At 45.8% G+C, this 18500-nt stretch overlaps 1 protein-coding gene across 11 annotated transcripts in view; it reads right to left on the reverse strand.

Moving 5' to 3' along the window:
* Positions 1-18500, reverse strand: part of ATP2B2 (ATPase plasma membrane Ca2+ transporting 2) — a 226662-nt gene that overhangs the window by 7802 nt on the left and 200360 nt on the right. The window contains exon 25 of one of the 11 annotated variants that reach the window (XR_005750531.1): positions 11141-11198. The exons of 9 other annotated variants lie outside the window; for them this stretch is intronic. Coding sequence is in view for 1 of the 2 variants with exons in the window: in XM_040358825.1 (XP_040214759.1) it covers positions 11191-11198 (8 nt within the window). In the remaining variant the exon portion in view is untranslated. The remainder of the gene's footprint in view (positions 1-11140; positions 11199-18500) is intronic. One more of the 11 variants, XM_040358825.1, reaches the window with a different exon arrangement.

Consider the following 18500-nt stretch of genomic DNA (forward strand, 5'->3'; position numbering starts at 1 on the left):
ATTTTTTTGAACGGCGACGCGCGTAGCGTAATTCCGTATTCCCGGACGGCTTACGCAAACGACGTTCATTTTTAAATTTCGACGCGGGAACGACGGCCATACTTTAGACAGCAATACGTTTGCTGACTAAAGTTAGGGCACCAAAAACGACGACTAACTTTGCGACGGGAAACTAGACTAGCGGCGACGCAGCGAACGCGAAAATCCGTTGTGGATCGCCGTAACTCCTAATTTGCATACCCGACGCTGGTTTACGACGCAAACTCCCCCCAGCGGCGGGCGCGGTACTGCATCCTAAGATCCGACAGTGTAAAACAATTACACCTGTCGGATCTTAGGGATATCTATGCGTAACTGATTCTATGAATCAGTCGCATAGATAGAAACAGAGATACGACGGCGTATCAGGAGATACGCCGTCGTATCTCTTTTGTGAATCTGGCCCTTACTTCCTGGAAGTCTTGGGTGGGGAGTGATAATTGGACAGCGCACTGCATCCTGGGAAATGATGACACACATTTCCCAGGAGCATTAGAGGGAGATGATGTCAGAATCCTAGGTGCTTTCAAAGGCAGATTTCGTGGGACCGCATAGCAACAGGCATTTCCAGATGAGTAAAACATTTTTTTTTTCCTTTTTAGTTCTAATGAGCACAATAATGAAAAAAAAAAAATGTTGGGATGGAAACTCCACCTTAATTAAAAACAGATATAATCCATGTACACAGAGTGTGACCATCAATTGTTATTATTTTAGGAATTATCATTGTAAGTTGATCAAAGAAACTATACATCGTTGTATCTCAACCTTTTTGCAGTCAAGGCACCCTTTAAAATGATGTGCAATCTTGAGGCACCCCATTCTAAAATGTAAAAAAACTAGCGTATTTTTCACTCCATAAGACGCACCCCCCCCCAAAAAAAAAGATTGAGGGAAATGTCTGTGCGTCTTAGCCCCCATTCACATCTAGGCGTTTTTACACCTGTAGTGCTACGCCGCTGCCGCCAGAGGGATGAAAACACATGTCCCTCTATGGAGATGGTTCACATCTCCACGCCGGACGCCGGCCGCCTGAAAAAAGGTCCCGGACCTTTTTTTTCAGGCGGCTTTTGGCATTCGGCTAGGAGATGGGAAGCATCTCCATAGAGGGGGTCAATCTGGGGCACATCTAGGCGGACAATACCGGCGTTTTGTCACCGCAAATCGCGGTACAAAACGCTGCTATTTGTACCGCGATTTGCGGCGACAAAACGCCGCGAATTTGTCTGCCTAGGTGTGAATGGAGCATTATAAAGCGAATATTGGCCAGGTCGTCACCGCTGCCGTGTTACAATGCGGGCAAAAGAGAGGAAGGAGAGAGGAGGACAGACATCCCAAGTCTCCGGCGAGCGCTGGGCGATCTCCCCCGGCTTGGCCTGTCACTCAGCTACAGACAGAAGACAGAGTGTCCAAATGGAGTTTGGCTGCAGTGGCCGCCCTGCCTGCTCTGTCTTCTATCTGAGTGACAGGAAGATATGATTACATCCTTGTCAGGGAATGCCAGTCTGTGCGAGGTGGAGTATTGTAACAAAGTCCTTCCTTCTAGATAGATGGAACACTGATCCAATGATACATTGAATGAGTGTGACGTGTATCATAGGAGGCGGGACTTTGTTAAAGTGGGCGCCGGGATATTTGAATCTGTGACAGAGCTCTGTGTGGTAAGGCTGCATTTCATTGGCACTGGTCAGGCTGCATTTCATGACACTGGTAAGGCTGCATTTGTTTGGCACTGGCAAGGCTGCATGTAATTGGCACTGGTAAGGATGCATGTAATTGGCACTGGCAAGGCTGCATGTAATTGGCACTGGTAAGGCTCCATGTAATTGGCACTGGTAAGGCTGCATGTAAATTGGCACTGGTAAGGCTGCATTTAATTGGCACTGGTAAGGCTGAATTTAATTGGCAATGGTAAGGCTGAATTTAATGGGCACTGGGCAGGCTGCATTTCATGGGCACTGGTAAATATTTTAGTACACCATTTGGTTCAGAATATTTTTTTTCTTGTTTTCCTCCTCTAAAACCTAGGCGGGTGTCATGGTTAAGTGCGTCTTATGGAGCGGAAAATACGGTAAACAAATAGTTTTACATATCGCAGCAGCATCCACACATGTGAGCCACCCAACATTAGAGGCACACTTGTACCGACTAGTATTCCAGTGTTTCTCTTCTCCCTTTCTTAGCTAATATGACCCCAGTGCTTACGGAGATGGGCAGGAGAAGAGCAAACAAGGATGCTGTACATGTGCCCAAGATCTTCCTTATCATCCATTGAGGTCATTGGTTATTAGGATATTGGCAGCTGGAAGGTTATAATAGTGCACAATGAAAACCTGTGGCTTTGTGTAACTAAAAGGCAGGCTTCATCCACCCCTCAGCTTCTGTACAATCTTTGGGCAAATTTTAGGCCATTTTGCCAACCCTTAAAGGAACCCTTGATGAACCCTTAGCCCCCGTTCACACCTAGGCGTATATACGCCTGTAGTGCGACGCCGCTGCAGCCCCAAGACGCTGGAGGGATGATTTAACATGCACCTCTATAGAGATGGTTCACATCTCCACGCCGTACGCCTGCTGCCTGAAAAAAAGTCCCGGACCTTTTTTTCAGGCGGCGTTCGGCATAGGAGATGTGAACCATCTCCATAGAGGGGGTGAGGCTGCATTCACAATCGCGGCGTTTTGTCGCCGCAAATCGCGGTACAAAACGCCGCAATTTGTCGCCGCAATTCACGGGACAAAACGCGCAATTTTGTAAGCCTAGATGTGAATGCAGCCTTAGGCCCTGTACACACGACCGGATCTGTCCGTTGATATTTGTCCGCGGACCAGTTTCAGCAGACAAGTTCGGTCATGTGTACGGCCTATCGGACAGTTTTCCGGCGGACATTTGTCCAGCTGACCGTTTTCCAGCGGACAAAAATTTCTTAGCATGCTAAGAAACCTGTCCGCTGGAAACCTGTCCATCGGACATGTCCGGTCGTCTGTACAGACTCACCGGACATGTCCGATCGACCGCCATCCCTCGCAGGCGTCGAAGTGATTTGACGCATGCGTGGAAGTATTTACCTTCCAGGGCCGCGCACGTCACCGCGTATCCTGTCCGTGGGGATTTTGGTTTGATGGTGTGTACAACCATCAGACCAAAATCAGGCAGCGGACATGTCCGATAAAAAAGGTCCGGCGGACCGTTTTCATCGGACAGTCCGTCCGTGTGTACGAGGCCTAAAAGGAACCTGAAGGCATTCTGGTTGAAAAAGGTTTCCATGCATTATACTCTTGGAGATGGTACAACTGGGTTTTGGTGGACTGGGTGGTAGTTTGCCTCTTTTCTTTGGCCATGTTAAACCGTTTACAAATCCATCAAAAGAATACAATAGAATGGAGCAGAAAAACTGCAGACAGGAAAAGCAGAGAACAACACTGGCGAGGCTGATGAGTCCAAGAATGGAGAAGATGTCCAATGCGGGGGGGGGGGGGGGGGCAGCTTTCATTGCAATCAGAAAACAAGGACATTAAATGTTTTCCTCTCAATGTCCTGAGGAAAGCAAGGGGCTCATTTTAATAAATGGATACATGTATAATGGCTCTTTGTAAAAACGTTCTCTCAGTTACTAATAAGAAGCATGCTTTATTCTTCAAAGTGCTAGGTGTCCTGGTATCTCGAATGGAACTCCAGGCATAAAAATGTTATGTTGTTCGTGAGGAGAAAATCTTCCCAATGAGGACACAACGGCAAAAAGAAAATACTTTTAGGCTAGAAAGCTTTTTTCTTTTATTTGTTGCTTGCGTCCTTGTTCTAAGGATTTCCCCTCTCGTTCGGTCATCTTTGTCTCTAGGACAGGAAATGATGGGAAAATCCCCCAATGAGGTCCCACACACCAATACAAATCTAATGGAGGTTCTAACATGTGTTGTTACACTTTGAAATAAGATTTGGTAAACAGATTGAAACTTTTTTCTTGGGTTTTACGAAGCTCATTAACTCTTATTCTAGAGCAGTGGTTCTCAACCTGGGGATCGAATGACTATTTGCCAGGGGTCACCAAATCCTGGGCTGTTCCTGGAGCCCGCAGCTGCCCACTCGGTCTCTTCACAGCCGCCCATTCAGTTCACGGCATGGCTGGGGGGTAGAGACTAGAGGTCAGCTGACTGGTGAGGAATGTGAAGTGGGAGGGGCTGGAGGAGACCCTATCTCCAGATTTCGGCATAGGTGTCACTGCTACGAGACACCACAGACCTGGAGACACAGAGAGTAACACTACATGTGGTTAGAGTTGCCATTAAAAGTCCCCACTACAGTTCTCAGATCAGCAGATGACCTTGATCAAGAGCACCTAAGTTGGCTGATCAGAACTCTCCCCCCCCCCCACCCCCAGCACTACCACTCATCCCATTTCCCCCTCACCAAGGAGTAATGCCGCGTACACATGATCGAAATTTCAGACAACAAAACCATGGATTTTTTTTCCGACGGAATTTTGGCTCAAACTTGTGTTGCATACACACAGTCACACAAATGTTGTGTGAAATTCCGAACGTCAACAACGCAGTGACCTACAACACTACGACGAGCCAAGAAAAATGAAGTTCCGAGCATGCGTAGGATTTTTGTGTTTCGGAATTGCATACAGACGATCATAAAAAATTGAGAACCAGCTCTCAAACATTTGTTGTCGGAAATTCCGACAGCAAATTCCGATCGTGTGAGCCTACACACGGTCGGAATTTCTGACCAAAAGCTCACATCGAACATTTGTTGTCGGAAATTCCCGATCGTGTGTACGCGGCATCAGAGAAGGAAAAAAGAGGGAATACATGGAAGGGAGAGGAAAAGAGGGGGAGGAACAAAGAAAAAGGGAACAAATAAGAGAGCAAGAAAGAAGGCTAGAGAGATGGATGGGGAACAAGAAATTAGGATAGAGAGAGATAAAAGGGAAAGAAAGGAGAATAAAGAGTGGTACAGCCTAAAATGTACCATATAAGGTTTTAATACGGTACGAGTGGAAAGGACTTGGGGAGCGCTAAATGTCCGTGGGTTAGAGGTGCAAATGACTTGTCTTGCCTTGGGTGCTGACAACCCACCAGGGCTCAAGTCCTGCGGGAACGCGTGGGAACGGAGTTCCTGCACTTTTTTCACAGCAGGAACGCAGTTCCCTTTGCAGGACTAGAGCAGCCGAGCCACCCGCGCCAATCCTTCACTAAGCGGCGATGCCCAGCTCGAGTCACTGTCAGGGGCAGGCGAACCTTAGTAATCCTTTGTTACTGCCCGCTTCCTGTATATTGATTCATCAGGTAGTGTGCGGGTATGCCGTCACTTCCTCGATGCCGCAACGTCTCCTGGGAGCTTTTGTCATTGTTCCCAGGAGACATTGCGGAGGTCTGCCGCGAGTTATCGCGGGATTTAGAAAGAACTTGCTTAAAGTTGTGGTTTAGTAATTATGCATATGAGCGTATCATTTTTTTTTTTGGTGGGGTAGTGGATCTTGGGTGGGGGTTCCCACACTTTTTTCCCCAGGACTTGACCCCTGCAACCCACGCTACGAAAATTTTACTGTCAGGGGTCCCCACAACTTGAGAAATTTTATCAAGGGGTCACTGCACTAGAAAGGTTGAGAACCGCTGTTCTAGAGCTTTGGAGGTGAAGACTTTCATACATTTAGGAACCTGGTTCTGCCTTTGAAGTGACACCCTAGAAAAGCAGTAAGGAAGACTTAGGATACATGGAGTCAAATGCAAAACAGAAAAGCACAGCAGCCACAAGCAGACAAGAAACAAATACATGCCACGGCATACAGAAGGGTCACAGTTACCACTAACACAAAGGACTGGCACAGCACAGCTACAAATTGGAGGCCTGGATAATGTGAAACACTAAATGTTTCATATGTAAAAAGGGTTGTTATTTTTATTTTATTTTTTTTCATTTTCTCATGCAAAAAAAAAAAACAGGTAAACACTTGAGTATAGGCCCAACGTTCCCTCCAGCAATCTTAGTCCTAGTTGTCAAATAGAAGGTGTTTTCCAGAAGGTGATGAACTCTAAAGAGGATGGAATCTAATGACTGAGGACCCCAATAAGATCGTAAACCAAAAACTGACTTCAAACCTTAGAAGAAGAGTCGCTTAAGACCCTGATATTTGGGCTGTCCTACTATTCCGGGACTTGCTTTAGGGGTTTGATTAGATTTAGAAGCCCTGGCCTGCATCAGTTGCTTTGAATTCTGAGGTGTCAGAAGCTTGAATGTCACTGCCAAAACGGTATCACAAACCAGCCACCATGCATGGAAAGCTTTTTTATCAATAGTATTGACCTAAGTAGTATTTTTATTTAAAGACTGGAGAGGTTTTCACGTGCAGGACAGGATAAAAAGCTCCCATATTTTTTATTTTTTTATGGAACTTAGTGTCACCAAGCCTGGGATAGAGCTATGAAAGCCAGTGGGCAGAAGACCACATCATATCTTATAACTGGAAAACCTGAAGGGGCTAAATGCCAGGAAACAGACAGTGAGGGAGGAAGAGCGACACTGACAGACAAGGATAGACAGGCCCCTGTACTAACGGGAGCACAGACAACAGCACAAAAGACAAAAATAAACCTCTGGGGACATGGAGGCTACAAGACAGACATGGATAATAATTATTCCGCTACGCGCAATTCTCTTCTTCTCCGACAGCTGGAACAAATAATCGTAATAAGATCTTCGTCCAATGCCCGCTGCCAGCCCTGTAAGTTAGACTGGTAATACAGACAGTGCTGGAGAAAGAAATACATTCACTTTGTGTCATAGATTCTACAAGTTAGTGGTTGCCTACCATGACTCGTGCAAGAGGCTCCTTACTTATCGTGTTGTCTGTTTTTCATAACGCTACCCCTACAGCTATAAAGTGTCAGCCTGTCTATTTGATGTGTATCATCTCTGCATTGTTGGGACATAAAGGATGATAGAAAGTAGAGGGACGCGGGGCATATCAATCAAAAGAGCCCAGATTTCTTTCAAAGGAACACGCAACAAGGAAAGAAGTCACTTGCCTGGGGGCATCAGAGAACACGGGGTGTGGTAATGTAATCGCAATGTGGCCATCACGGGAGTATACTGGAGAACCCACTTTACTGGTGGAAATCATATTACAGAATATGATATGAAGCTAGTTTGTGTTCATATTATGTACATGTTCTGCATTTACAGTGAGGAGAACAAGTAGTTGATACACTGCCGATTTTGCAGGTTTACCTACTTACAAAGCATGTAGAGGTTTTTTCACATTGTATGATTTTTAAATAATTTATTTGCATTTTATTGCATAACATAAGTATTTGATCACAGACCAACCAGTAAGAATTCCGTCTCTCACAGACCTGTTTTTCTTTAACCACTTGCTTACTGGGCACATATACCCCCCTCCTGCCAAGGTGAAATTTCAGCTTTCGGCACTGCGTCGCTTTAACTAACAATTGCGCGGTCGTGCGACGTGGCTCTCAAACAAAATTGACGTCCTTTTTTTCCCCACAAGTAGAGCTTTATTTTGGTGGTATTTGATCGCCTGTGCGGTTTTAATTTTTTGCGCTATAAACAAAAAAGAGCGACAATTTTGAAAAAAATACAATATTTAAAAATATCCCAATTTAAAAAAGAAAAAAACACATTTTTTTTCTCAGTTTAGGCCGATACGTATTCTTCTACATATTTTTGGTAAAAAAAAAAAAAAAAACGCAATAAGCGACTGGTTTGCGCAAAAGTTATAGCGCTTACAAAATAGGGGACAGAATTATTATTTTTTATTATTTTTTTTTTACTAGAAATGGCGGTGATCTGCGATTTTTATTGGGACTGCGATGTTATGGCGGACACATCGGACACTTTTGACACATTTTTGGCGCCATTCACATTTATACTGCGATCAGTGCTATAAATATGCACTAATTACAGTATAAATGTGACTGGCATTGAAGGGGTTAACACTAGGGGGTGAGGAAGGGGTTAAATGTGTGTCCTATATAGTGTTCTAACTGTAGGTGGAGGGGGGGGTGACCGATCTGTGTCTCTATGTACAAGGGACACAGATCGGTCTCCTCTCCAGAGACAGCACCGCTGTCTCTGTGTAAAACGGCAATGAGAGATGATCTCATATGTTTACATATGAGATCATCTCTCATTGGCCGCACAGATCGCCTAGCAAACGGCCACTCTGATTGGCCGTTCGCGGCGATCTGTAATTGGCTGTGTCCAAGGGACACGGCCAGCACAGTAGTTCCCCGCTTCGCGCTCTGGAGCGTGCGCAGGGAACGCGCAAAGGGGGCGGACGTCAATTGACGTCCACTTGGCTTTTCAGGTCCGCTCTGTAGCCGTCATTCGACTATAGCGCGGACCCCTAGTGGTTAAGAAGCCCGCCTGTTCTCCACTCATTACCTGTAATAACTGCACCTGTTTGAACTTGTTACCTGTATAAAAGACACCTGTCTACACACTCAAACAGACTCTAACCCCCTCCAAAATGGCCAAGACCAGAGAGCTGTGTAAGGACATCAGGGATAAAATTGTAGACCTGCACAAGGCTGGGATGGGCTACAGGACAATAGGCAAGCAGCTTGGTGAGAAGGCAACAACTGCTGGCGCAATTATTAGAAAATGGAAGAAGTTCAAGATGACGGTTAATCTCTCTCTCGGTCTGGGGCTCCATGCAAGATCTCACCTCATGGGGCATCAATGATCATGAGGAAGGTGAGGGATCAGCCCAGAACTACACGGCAGGACCTGGTCAATGACCTGAAGAGAGCTGGGACCACAGTCTCAAAGAAAACCATTACTAACACACTACGCCGTCATTGATTAAAATCCTTCAGTGCATGCAAGGTCCCCCTGCTCAAGCCAGTGCATGTTCAGGCCCGTCTGAAGTTTGCCAATGACCATCTGGATGAGCCAGAGGAGAAATGGGAGAAGGTCATGTGGTCTGATGAGACAAAAATAGAGCTTTTTGGTCTAAACTTCACTTGCTGTGTTTGGAGGAAGAAGAAGGATGAGTACAACCCCAAGAACACCATCCCAACCGTGAAGCATGGAGGTGGAAACATCATTCTTTTGGGATGCTTTTCTGCAATGGGGACAGTACGACTGCACCATATTGGGGGGAGGATGGATGGGGCCATGTATCGCCAACAACCTCCTTCCTTCAGTAAGAGCATTGAAGATGGGTCTTCCAGCATGACAACAACCCAAAACACACAGCCAGGGCAACTAAGGAGCGGCTATGTAAGAAGCATCTCAAGGTCCTGGAGTGGCCTAGCCAGTCTCCAGACCTGAACCCAATAGAAAATCTTTGGTGGGAGCTGAAAGTCCGTAATGCCCAGCGACAGCCCAGAAACCTGAAGGATCTGGAGAAGTTCTGTATGGAGGAGAAGTGGGCCAAAATCCCTGCTGCAGTGTGTGCAAACCTGGTCAAGAACTACAGGAAACGTATGATATCTGTAATTGCAAACAAAGGTTTCTGTACCAAATATTAAGTTCTGCTTTTCTGATGTATCAAATACTTATGTCATGCAATAAAATGCTAATTATTACTTACAAATCATACAATGTGATTTTCTAGATTTTTGTTGAAGAGTACCTATGATAAAAACTACAGACCTCTACATGTTTGGTAGGTAGGAAAACCTGCAAAATCGGCAATTTATCAAATACTTGTTCTCCCCACTGTATACTCTTTTAGGAAAAGATGAAGACCACCATGACCATTCCTACAACTAGAAGATAGAGGATGGTTTGCTGGACAAAATCTATGAAATAACTAATATGTTTAGAAACTGGTTGTCCAACTCCAGTGTCCAGGGGCCAGGATCATCAAAGAACTGCTCCAATGTACAGTGAATGTTAAATGGATTTGCCTTTCCCATAATCCTGGCTTGTATGTATTGCAATCTTTTGTGATGTAGGAGCGCTGAACCATATGGAGATGCGTTATAACGCAATGGGCAGTTTACAGTCCTAGAGGCTGCTCAACAGCCACTGGTTCTTGCTGAACCCCAAACCTAAAGTTTTTGAAAGAATGGGAGAATTTTGAAAAGCAGCCTCAGCTCGATTCGTCCAGATCATAGCAAGCTATTTTACTTGCTTACCACTCGGGCCAGGTGAGGTGTGCTGCGGTTGGGCTACTATTTTGGGGACAAGAGAAATGCAGGTGCCCAGGGTGGCGTGTGGATGCCGACAACCCCACTAGATGATTTCAATGCAAGTGAGAGAGGCGGAGCCACCTACAGTGTGTTGGGCGGTACAGGAGCTGGCTGGGTGCTTCAGCTTACTACAGCACAATAACAAAAGTAAGGCATGTAGAAGATGGTGGAGCTTTTAGGGAGAGGGGGGAGGAGAAGATGGGGCAGAGGAGGAGGGGTTGCATGCAGAGGTCAGAGCTGAAGAGGGGTGAAAGTAACACCCCAACTCTGTACGTAATGCACTCCTGGTATTTAATGCCCCTGTAAGACCCTCTCACTGTTAGTAAAATTTGACCACACCCACTATTTAATGCGGTTTGCATGGTGTGTGCGTGTATGGGAGGGGGGTGGTTAGGGGGTCGTAGATGAGTTCCTGCACCTATTTTTTTAGGAAAAGGGCCCTGGGTACCACCATCTTTGTGAATTAGCATGAAGAAAGCAATGCCCTATATATAGGTTTAGAAGGACACAAAGGTCAGGCTGCAGGCCGGGGCAGTTTTTGTCCTGCATGGGATAGTTGGGTAGTAGGGTGTGTGCTATTTTTGAGACTCTACGGCACTGGAACATCCAGATAAGTCAGAGTATACTTTCTACATATCATCCCATCCAGAGGACATGCCATAGCTAGAGACCTTACTATACGTACAATGCCTAGTACCACTAACCTTCCCTATTATGTGCCATAAAGTTCCCATCACCTCTGTTAGGTCTGTAGAACAGGGGGAAAGTGCAGAACATGACATGACAGTCCACGGGTGACCTAGACCAAAACATAATATGGGTGCATCGCTGGCTGCTTTTGGGCATATACTCGAAGTTTTTTACCCTGGCTTCGGCAAGACGAAACCTTTGGAAGTCAGTCACAGTAAATTCAGGCTCAAGGATAAAGACTCACAACCTGTTTATATTTCACTCTCTCTTGCTAAACCTTTGGTCCAGTGTTTTCTAGCCCTCTGAGAAAGACAAACAGAGTGGAAAAGGTTTAGACAGAGAGTAGAACAAAAAAATAATTTTACTGCAGTATGTTGGCTAATTTCCATTACTCTTTATATACTGAAAATGTTTAAACATTCCCAAGAGATGCCAACTGCATGGAGGGGATGCTCAATGATCTGGGAATGGGATAGTCTGTTCATTGAGGACATGAAGTCTTTCATTCGGTGTGCTCTGTCCCATGTCTTGAAGAAATTGGTGTTCTAATCATAATGGAGTGCATTTATATGTGTGGGGAGGTAAAGAGGCGGAGAAGTGATGTCTGATGATCTTATCATGTTGATATGAGGTGGGGGAGGGGAAGTCAGTGATCTCATCATATTGACATGAAGTGGAGGTGGGGTGTCCTGCGATATCATTATATTGTATGAGGTGGAGGAGGGGTGTGTACTGTGATCTCACCATGTTGGTATGAGGTGGAAGAGGGGTGTCCTGTGCAGGGCTGGTGCTACCACTAGGCAGCCGCCGAGGGCGCACTGCTGCCTAGGGGGTGCCCAGCCGCTGGTGTTCCTACTCTCTTCTCTCTGCAGGCCGCAGTGTTCCTACTCTCTTCTCTCTAAGGCCGTGTACACACGATCAGTCCATCCGACGAGAAACGGTCCGAAGGACCGTTTTCATCGGTTAACCGATGAAGCTGACTGATGGTCTGATGTGCCTACACACCATCAGTTTTAAAACCGATCGTGTCAGAACGCGGACACGTAAACCACTATAAAGGGGAAGTTCAAATCCAATGGCGCCACCCTTGGGGCTGCTTTAGCTGATTTTGTGTCAGTAAAAGACGATTCGCGCTTTTCTGTCTGTAAGGCCCCGTACACACGACCGAGTTTTTTTTCGGCAGAATTCAGCCAGAAACTCGATGGGAGCCGTATTCTGCCGGGGAAACCGGTCGTGTGTACACTTTTGGCCGAGGAAACTGACGAGGAACTCATCGAGCCAAATAGAGAACATGTTCTCTATTTCCTCGTTAGTCAATGGGGAAACTTGGCTCGACCGAGATCCTCGGCGGCTTCACAAGGAACTCGACGAGCAAAACGATGTGTTTTGCTCGTCGAGTTTCTCGGACGTGTGTACGGGGCCTTACAGCGTGATGAATGTGCTATCTCCAAAACGAACGCTAGTTTTACAAGAACGAGCGCTCCCGTCCCCTCATTTAGTCTGAGCATGCGTGGATTTTGAACCGATGGTTGTGCGTACTAAAGACCGGTTTTGACCTATCGGTTAGGCGTCCATCGGTTCAATTTTAAAGCAAGTTCTCTTTTTTTGAACCGAAGGACAACTGACCGATGGGGCCCTGTTTTCATTGGTTTTGTCCGATCGTGTGTACAAGGTCTAAGTCTCAGCATCAGCAGGCAGCCATAGTGTTAGGCCTCGTACACACGACAGAGTTTCTCGGCAGAATTCACCGAGAAACTCGGTCAAAACCCGGATTCTGCCGAGAAACTCTCGTCTCATCTCGTCTGTACAGTTTTGGCTCGATGGAGCCGCCGAGGAACTCGACGAGAAAATAGAGAACATGTTCTCTATTTTCTCGTTGTTCTATGGGAGAAGGCGGCCCGCCGAGCTCCTCGGCGGCTTCATCCCAAAACTCGACGAGGAACTCGACGTGCCAAGCACGTCGAGTTCCTCTGTCGTGTGTACGGGGCCATAGAGGCGCAGCGGAGGACTGTGTCTATGTCCCAACTCCCGAATGAATGGATGCAAGCAAACATTCATTGATGGGCCCTGTTAGGCTGCACTGATGGGCGCTGGTGAGGCTGCATTGATGGGCACTGGTGAGGTTGCATTTGATGGGCGCTGGTGAGGTTGCATTTGATGGGCGCTGGTGAGGTTGCATTTAATGGGCACTGGTGAGGTTGCATTTGATGGGCGCTGGTGAGGTTGCATTTGATGGGCGCTTCATTAAAAAGGTGGGGGTATACATGGGCAGGGCAATTGGGGTGGAGTCATGGGGTGGAATCCCCATAAGGTTTCGCCCAGGGTGTCAAAAATCCTTGTACCAGCCCTGGTCCTGGGATCTCATCATTTTGGTATGAGGTGGAGGAAAGGAGACTGGTGATCTAAAACTAAGCTCATATCTTCCTCCCTGTGCCCCCTCCCCTCAACATCACTGCAATCAAACACTCCCCTCAGGCCTCTCCTTTTTGGCCCAACATCCAATCGCTGTCCAAATCTTTCTGCCTTCATCTCTGCAACATTTCTAAAATTCACACCTTGCCGAGGAAACCGGTCGTGTGTACATTTTTCAGCGAGGAAACTGTCGAGGAACTCGACGAGCCAAAAAGAGAGCATGTTCTCTTTTTCCTCGACGGGAATGGAGAAAATTGGCTTGTCGAGTTCCTCGACAAGCCCGACAAGAACTCGACGAGGAAAACGATGTGTTTCGCCCGTCGAGTTCCTCGGTCGTGTGTACGAGGCATCAGGCTATCCCCTCTTCAATCTATCATATCATGAATGTTGCTGTCGGACATCCACCTAACCAACTGCTCAGTGTCCACCAAATCCAATCCCTCCACTACTGTACAAACATCGCCTTGACTGTAGTAACTCTCTTCTTGTTGGCCTACTTCTACTCAGGCTATCCCCTCTTCACTCTATCATATAATAAATGTTGTTGGCGGACATCCACCTAATCAACTGCTCAGTGTCCACAGAATCTCTGTGCCAATCCCTCCACTACATACATCACTTTGACTATTGCAACCCTCTTCTTGTTGGCCTACTTCTACTCAGGTTATCCCAGTGGTCTCAAAGTACCGGCCCGCGGGCCATTTGCGGCCCGCGGACCAGTTATAAATGGCCCCCAGGCAGGGTGGAAGTGAGGGGAGCAAAAAAAAAAAAAAAATTTTTTTTTTTTTTTTTGAGCTGGCCCCATCTGGTGGTGAGCCGTTGGTATTACAAGTTATTACCACCAGATGTGAGCTGGCGCCATCTGGTGGTGGCCGTTGGTATTACAAGTTAAGCATTACAAGTTAAACAGCAATTCTAATGTCATTTTACACTATTTTCACTGCCATCTTCTTCCCTCTAATTAGAACCCCCAAACATTATATATATTTTTTATCCTAACACACTAGAGAATAAAATAGCGATCGTTGCAATACTTTCTGTTTCGCCGTATTTGCGCAGCGGTCTTACAAGCGCACTTTTTTGGGAAAAAATTACACTTTTTTTAATAAAAAAATAAGATAACAGTAAAGTTATCCCCATTTTTTTTTATATTATGAAAGATAATGTTACGCCGAGTAAATTCATACCCAACATGTCACGCTTCAAAATTGTGTCCGCTCGTGGAATGCCGACAAATTTTTTTTACCCTTTAAAATCTTCATAGGCGACGTTTAAAAAAATCTACAGGTTGCATGTTTTAAGTTACAGAGGAGCTAGAATTATTGCTCTCACTCTACCAATCGCGGCGATACCTCACATGTGTGGTTTGAACGCCGTTTACATATGCGGGCGCTGCTCACGTATGTGTTCGCTTCTGCGCGCAAGCTCGTCGGGACAGGGTGCGTTTTCTGGCTCCTAACTTTTTTAGCTGGCTCCGAGATTCCAAGCAAATTTGTCAAACCCTGCATTACACCAGTGCTGGTGGTAATAATGCGCTCGCTGACACCAGTGCTGGGGGTTAATAATGTGTTCGCTGACACCAGTACTGTTGTTTTTGAAGTTTGAAAGTTTGCATGCGGCCCCCCATGGCATATGAAAACTTGTCTTGTGGCCCTCAGGTAATTTGAGTTTGAGACCCCTGGGTTATCCCCTCTTCAATCTATGATATATATCATGAATGTTGCTGCTGAACATTCATCTAACCAACCGCTCAGTGTCCACCGAATCTCTGTTCCAATCCGTCCACTACTGTACAAACATCGCCTTGACTGTTGTAACTAACTATCTTCTTGTTGGCCTACTTCTACTCAGGCTATCCCCTCTATACCCTATCTATCTTTTCTCGATAAACTCTTTATATTGGTATAAGGTGGAGGAGTATATGATGATCTCATCATATTGGTGGAGAAGTAGAGACTAGATATCTCGTAATATCGGTATACAAAGGAGGCTGTTTATGTCATTATATTGGTATCAGATGGTGAAGGGAAGGCCAGAGATCTCATCACGTTGGTATGGAAGGGAAGCTATTGATATCATTATATTGGTATGAGGTGGAGGAATGGGAGGCTGGGGATCTCATAATGTTGGTATGGAGGGGAGGCTGTTGATATTATATTGGTATGAGATAGAAAAATGGAAGGTCAGGGATCTTATCATGTTGGTATGGATGGAAGGCTGTTGAAGTCATTATATTGGTACAGTGGAACCTTGGATAACGAGCATAATCCGTTCCTGGAAAATTCTCGTAATCCAAAGCACTCGCATATCAAAGCGAGTTTCCCCATAGAAGTCAATGTAAACCAAAATAATTAGTTCCGCATTGACTTCAATGGCATGCAATACCACATGCGGCCAGAGGTGGGGGGCGACGGAGAGCCTCGGAAACGGTCGGAAAGGCCAGAGGACAGCTTGGCTGACCGCAGAAACCCTTAGAAACACCCGGGAACAGAGTATTTCCAAGTATTTCCGAATGGCTCCGTACAGCTCCGATCTGCTCTGCTCGGCTCCGACGCGCCCACCCCCCCACCACAGACTTAACGCGGTACTGCAGGCCCCATTAGCTTAAATTCTGCTAGTTTCCGAGACAACACTGGCAAACTAAGTCAGAATTAAAAAAAAAAAGTTGCTCGTCTTTCAAAATGCTTGTTAACCGTGTTACTCATAAACCGAGGTTCCACTGTATAAGATGGAGGAATGAGAGGCTGGTAATCTCATCATGTTGGTATAGAGGAGAGGCCGTTGATGTCATTGTAATGGTATCAGATGGAGAAGGGGAGGCCAGGGATCTCATCATGTTGGTATGGAGTGGAGGCTGTTTATATCATTACACTAATATGAGGTGGAGGAATGGGAGGCTGGGGATCTCATAATGTTGGTATGGAGGAGAGGCTGTTAATATTAAATTGGTATGAGATAGAGAAATGGGAGGCCAGGGATCTCATCATGTTGGTATAGAGGAGAGGCCGTTGATGTCATTGTAATGGTATCAGATGGAGAAGGGGAGGCCAGGGATCTCATCATGTTGGTATGGAGTGGAGGCTGTTTATATCATTATATTAGTATGAGATGGAGGAATGGGAGGATGGGGATCTCATCATGTTGGTATGGAGTGGAGGCTGTTTATATCATTATATTAGTATGAGATGGAGGAATGGGAGGATGGGGATCTCATCATGTTGGTATGGAGTGGAGGCTGTTTATATCATTATATTAGTATGAGATGGAGGAAAAGGGAGGGTGGGGATCTCATCATGTTGGTATAGAGGTGAGGCCGTTGATGTCATTATATTGGTATCAGATGGAGAAGGGAAGGCCAGGGATCTCATCATGTTGGTATGGAGTGGAGGCTGTTTATATCATTATATTAGTATGAGATGAAGGAATGGGAGGCTGGGGATCTCATCATGTTGGTATGGACTGGAGGCTGTTTATATCATTATATTAGTATGAGATGGAGGAATGGGAGGCTGGGGATCTCATCATGTTGGTATAGAGGTGAGGCCGGTGATGTCATTATATTGGTATCAGATGGAGAAGGGGAGGCCAGGGATCTCATCATGTTGGTATGGAGTGGATGCTCTTTATATCATTACACTAATATGAGGTGGAGGAATGGGAGGCTGGGGATCTCATAATGTTGGTATGGAGGAGAGGCTGTTAATATTAAATTGGTATGAGATAGAGAAATGGGAGGCCAGGGATCTCATCATGTTGGTATGGAGTGGAGGCTGTTTATATCATTATATTAGTATGAGATGGAGGAGTGGGAGGCTGGGGATCTCATCATGTTGGTATAGAGGTGAGGCCGTTGATGTCATTATATTGGTATCAGATGGAGAAGGGAAGGCCAGGGATCTCATCATGTTGGTATGGAGTGGAGGCTGTTTATATCATTATATTAGTATGAGATGGAGGAATGGGAGGATGGGGATCTCATCATGTTGGTATGGAGTGGAGGCTGTTTATATCATTATATTAGTATGAGATGGAGGAATGGGAGGATGGGGATCTCATCATGTTGGTATGGAGTGGAGGCTGTTTATATCATTATATTAGTATGAGATGGAGGAAAAGGGAGGGTGGGGAATCGCAGCATGTTGGTATGGAGGAGAGGTTATTGGTATGAGGTGGAGGAGGGACGAATGTTGAGTCAACTGATACTGGAATGAAGTGGAGTTAGGTTCGGAGAAGGGCATGTGGGTTCTAGTAGAATTTTGTTTTCTCTTAGTCTTAGCTGTTCCACATACATTTGTTTTTAAACTTGACTTTAGATAAGTTGTTTCGTCTAACAATCTATATTTATGATCGGATGCTATATTTTGTGTAGTTACTGTGGTGATTTATAGATTGTATTGCTGGATGAATCTGGTGGTGACATACAATGAGCTTTGGACTCTCCCTGAGCTTCTGTCACCACAATAAAGGGCTGTGTCATACCGTTCATTCTGATATTGCATGTTGGAAGGGCGGCAAAATGAATTTCACAGTGATTCACACTCCCTTATAATTTCCACTGTACAAGGAGTGCACTGGCTACCTTTCTGATTACAGGAAACAAAGAAAAGGGCACTCGGAGAGTAACCATAGGCCGGACTTTAGAGACATATAGGTAGATTCAGGTAGAGTTAGGCCGACTTATCAGTAGATAAGTCGACCTAACTCAGAATCTACGCTGACTTATGTTTAAGCGTATGCTCAAACAGAGATACGCTTAAACATATCTAAGATACGACGGCTTGCGCCATCCTATCTTAGATTGCAATATTTTGGATGGCCACTAGGTGGTGCTTCCATTGCGGTCGGCGTAGAATATGTAAATGAGGGGATACGCCGATTCACGAACGTACGCCCGGCTGGCGCAGTACTTTTACGCCGTTTGCGTAAGAGATAGGCCGCGTAAAGTTAGAGCTATGCCCTACATGGAATAGTAATGTTAAGTATGGCCGCCGTTCCCGCTGCGAAATTCGAAATGTTAACGTCGTTTGCGTAAGTCGTCCGCGAATCGGGATTTACGTAGTTTACGTCCACGTCGAAATCAATAGGCCCGTGCGGCGTACTTAGCCGCAATGCACACTGGGAAATGTAGGCCCCCGGCGCATGCGCAGTATAAAAAAACGTAAAAAACGCGAGGTCAAGCCTCATTAACATTA

This window comes from Rana temporaria, chromosome 7, assembly GCF_905171775.1.
Source record: "Rana temporaria chromosome 7, aRanTem1.1, whole genome shotgun sequence".
In the NCBI taxonomy this organism is placed as follows: Eukaryota; Metazoa; Chordata; class Amphibia; order Anura; family Ranidae; genus Rana; species Rana temporaria.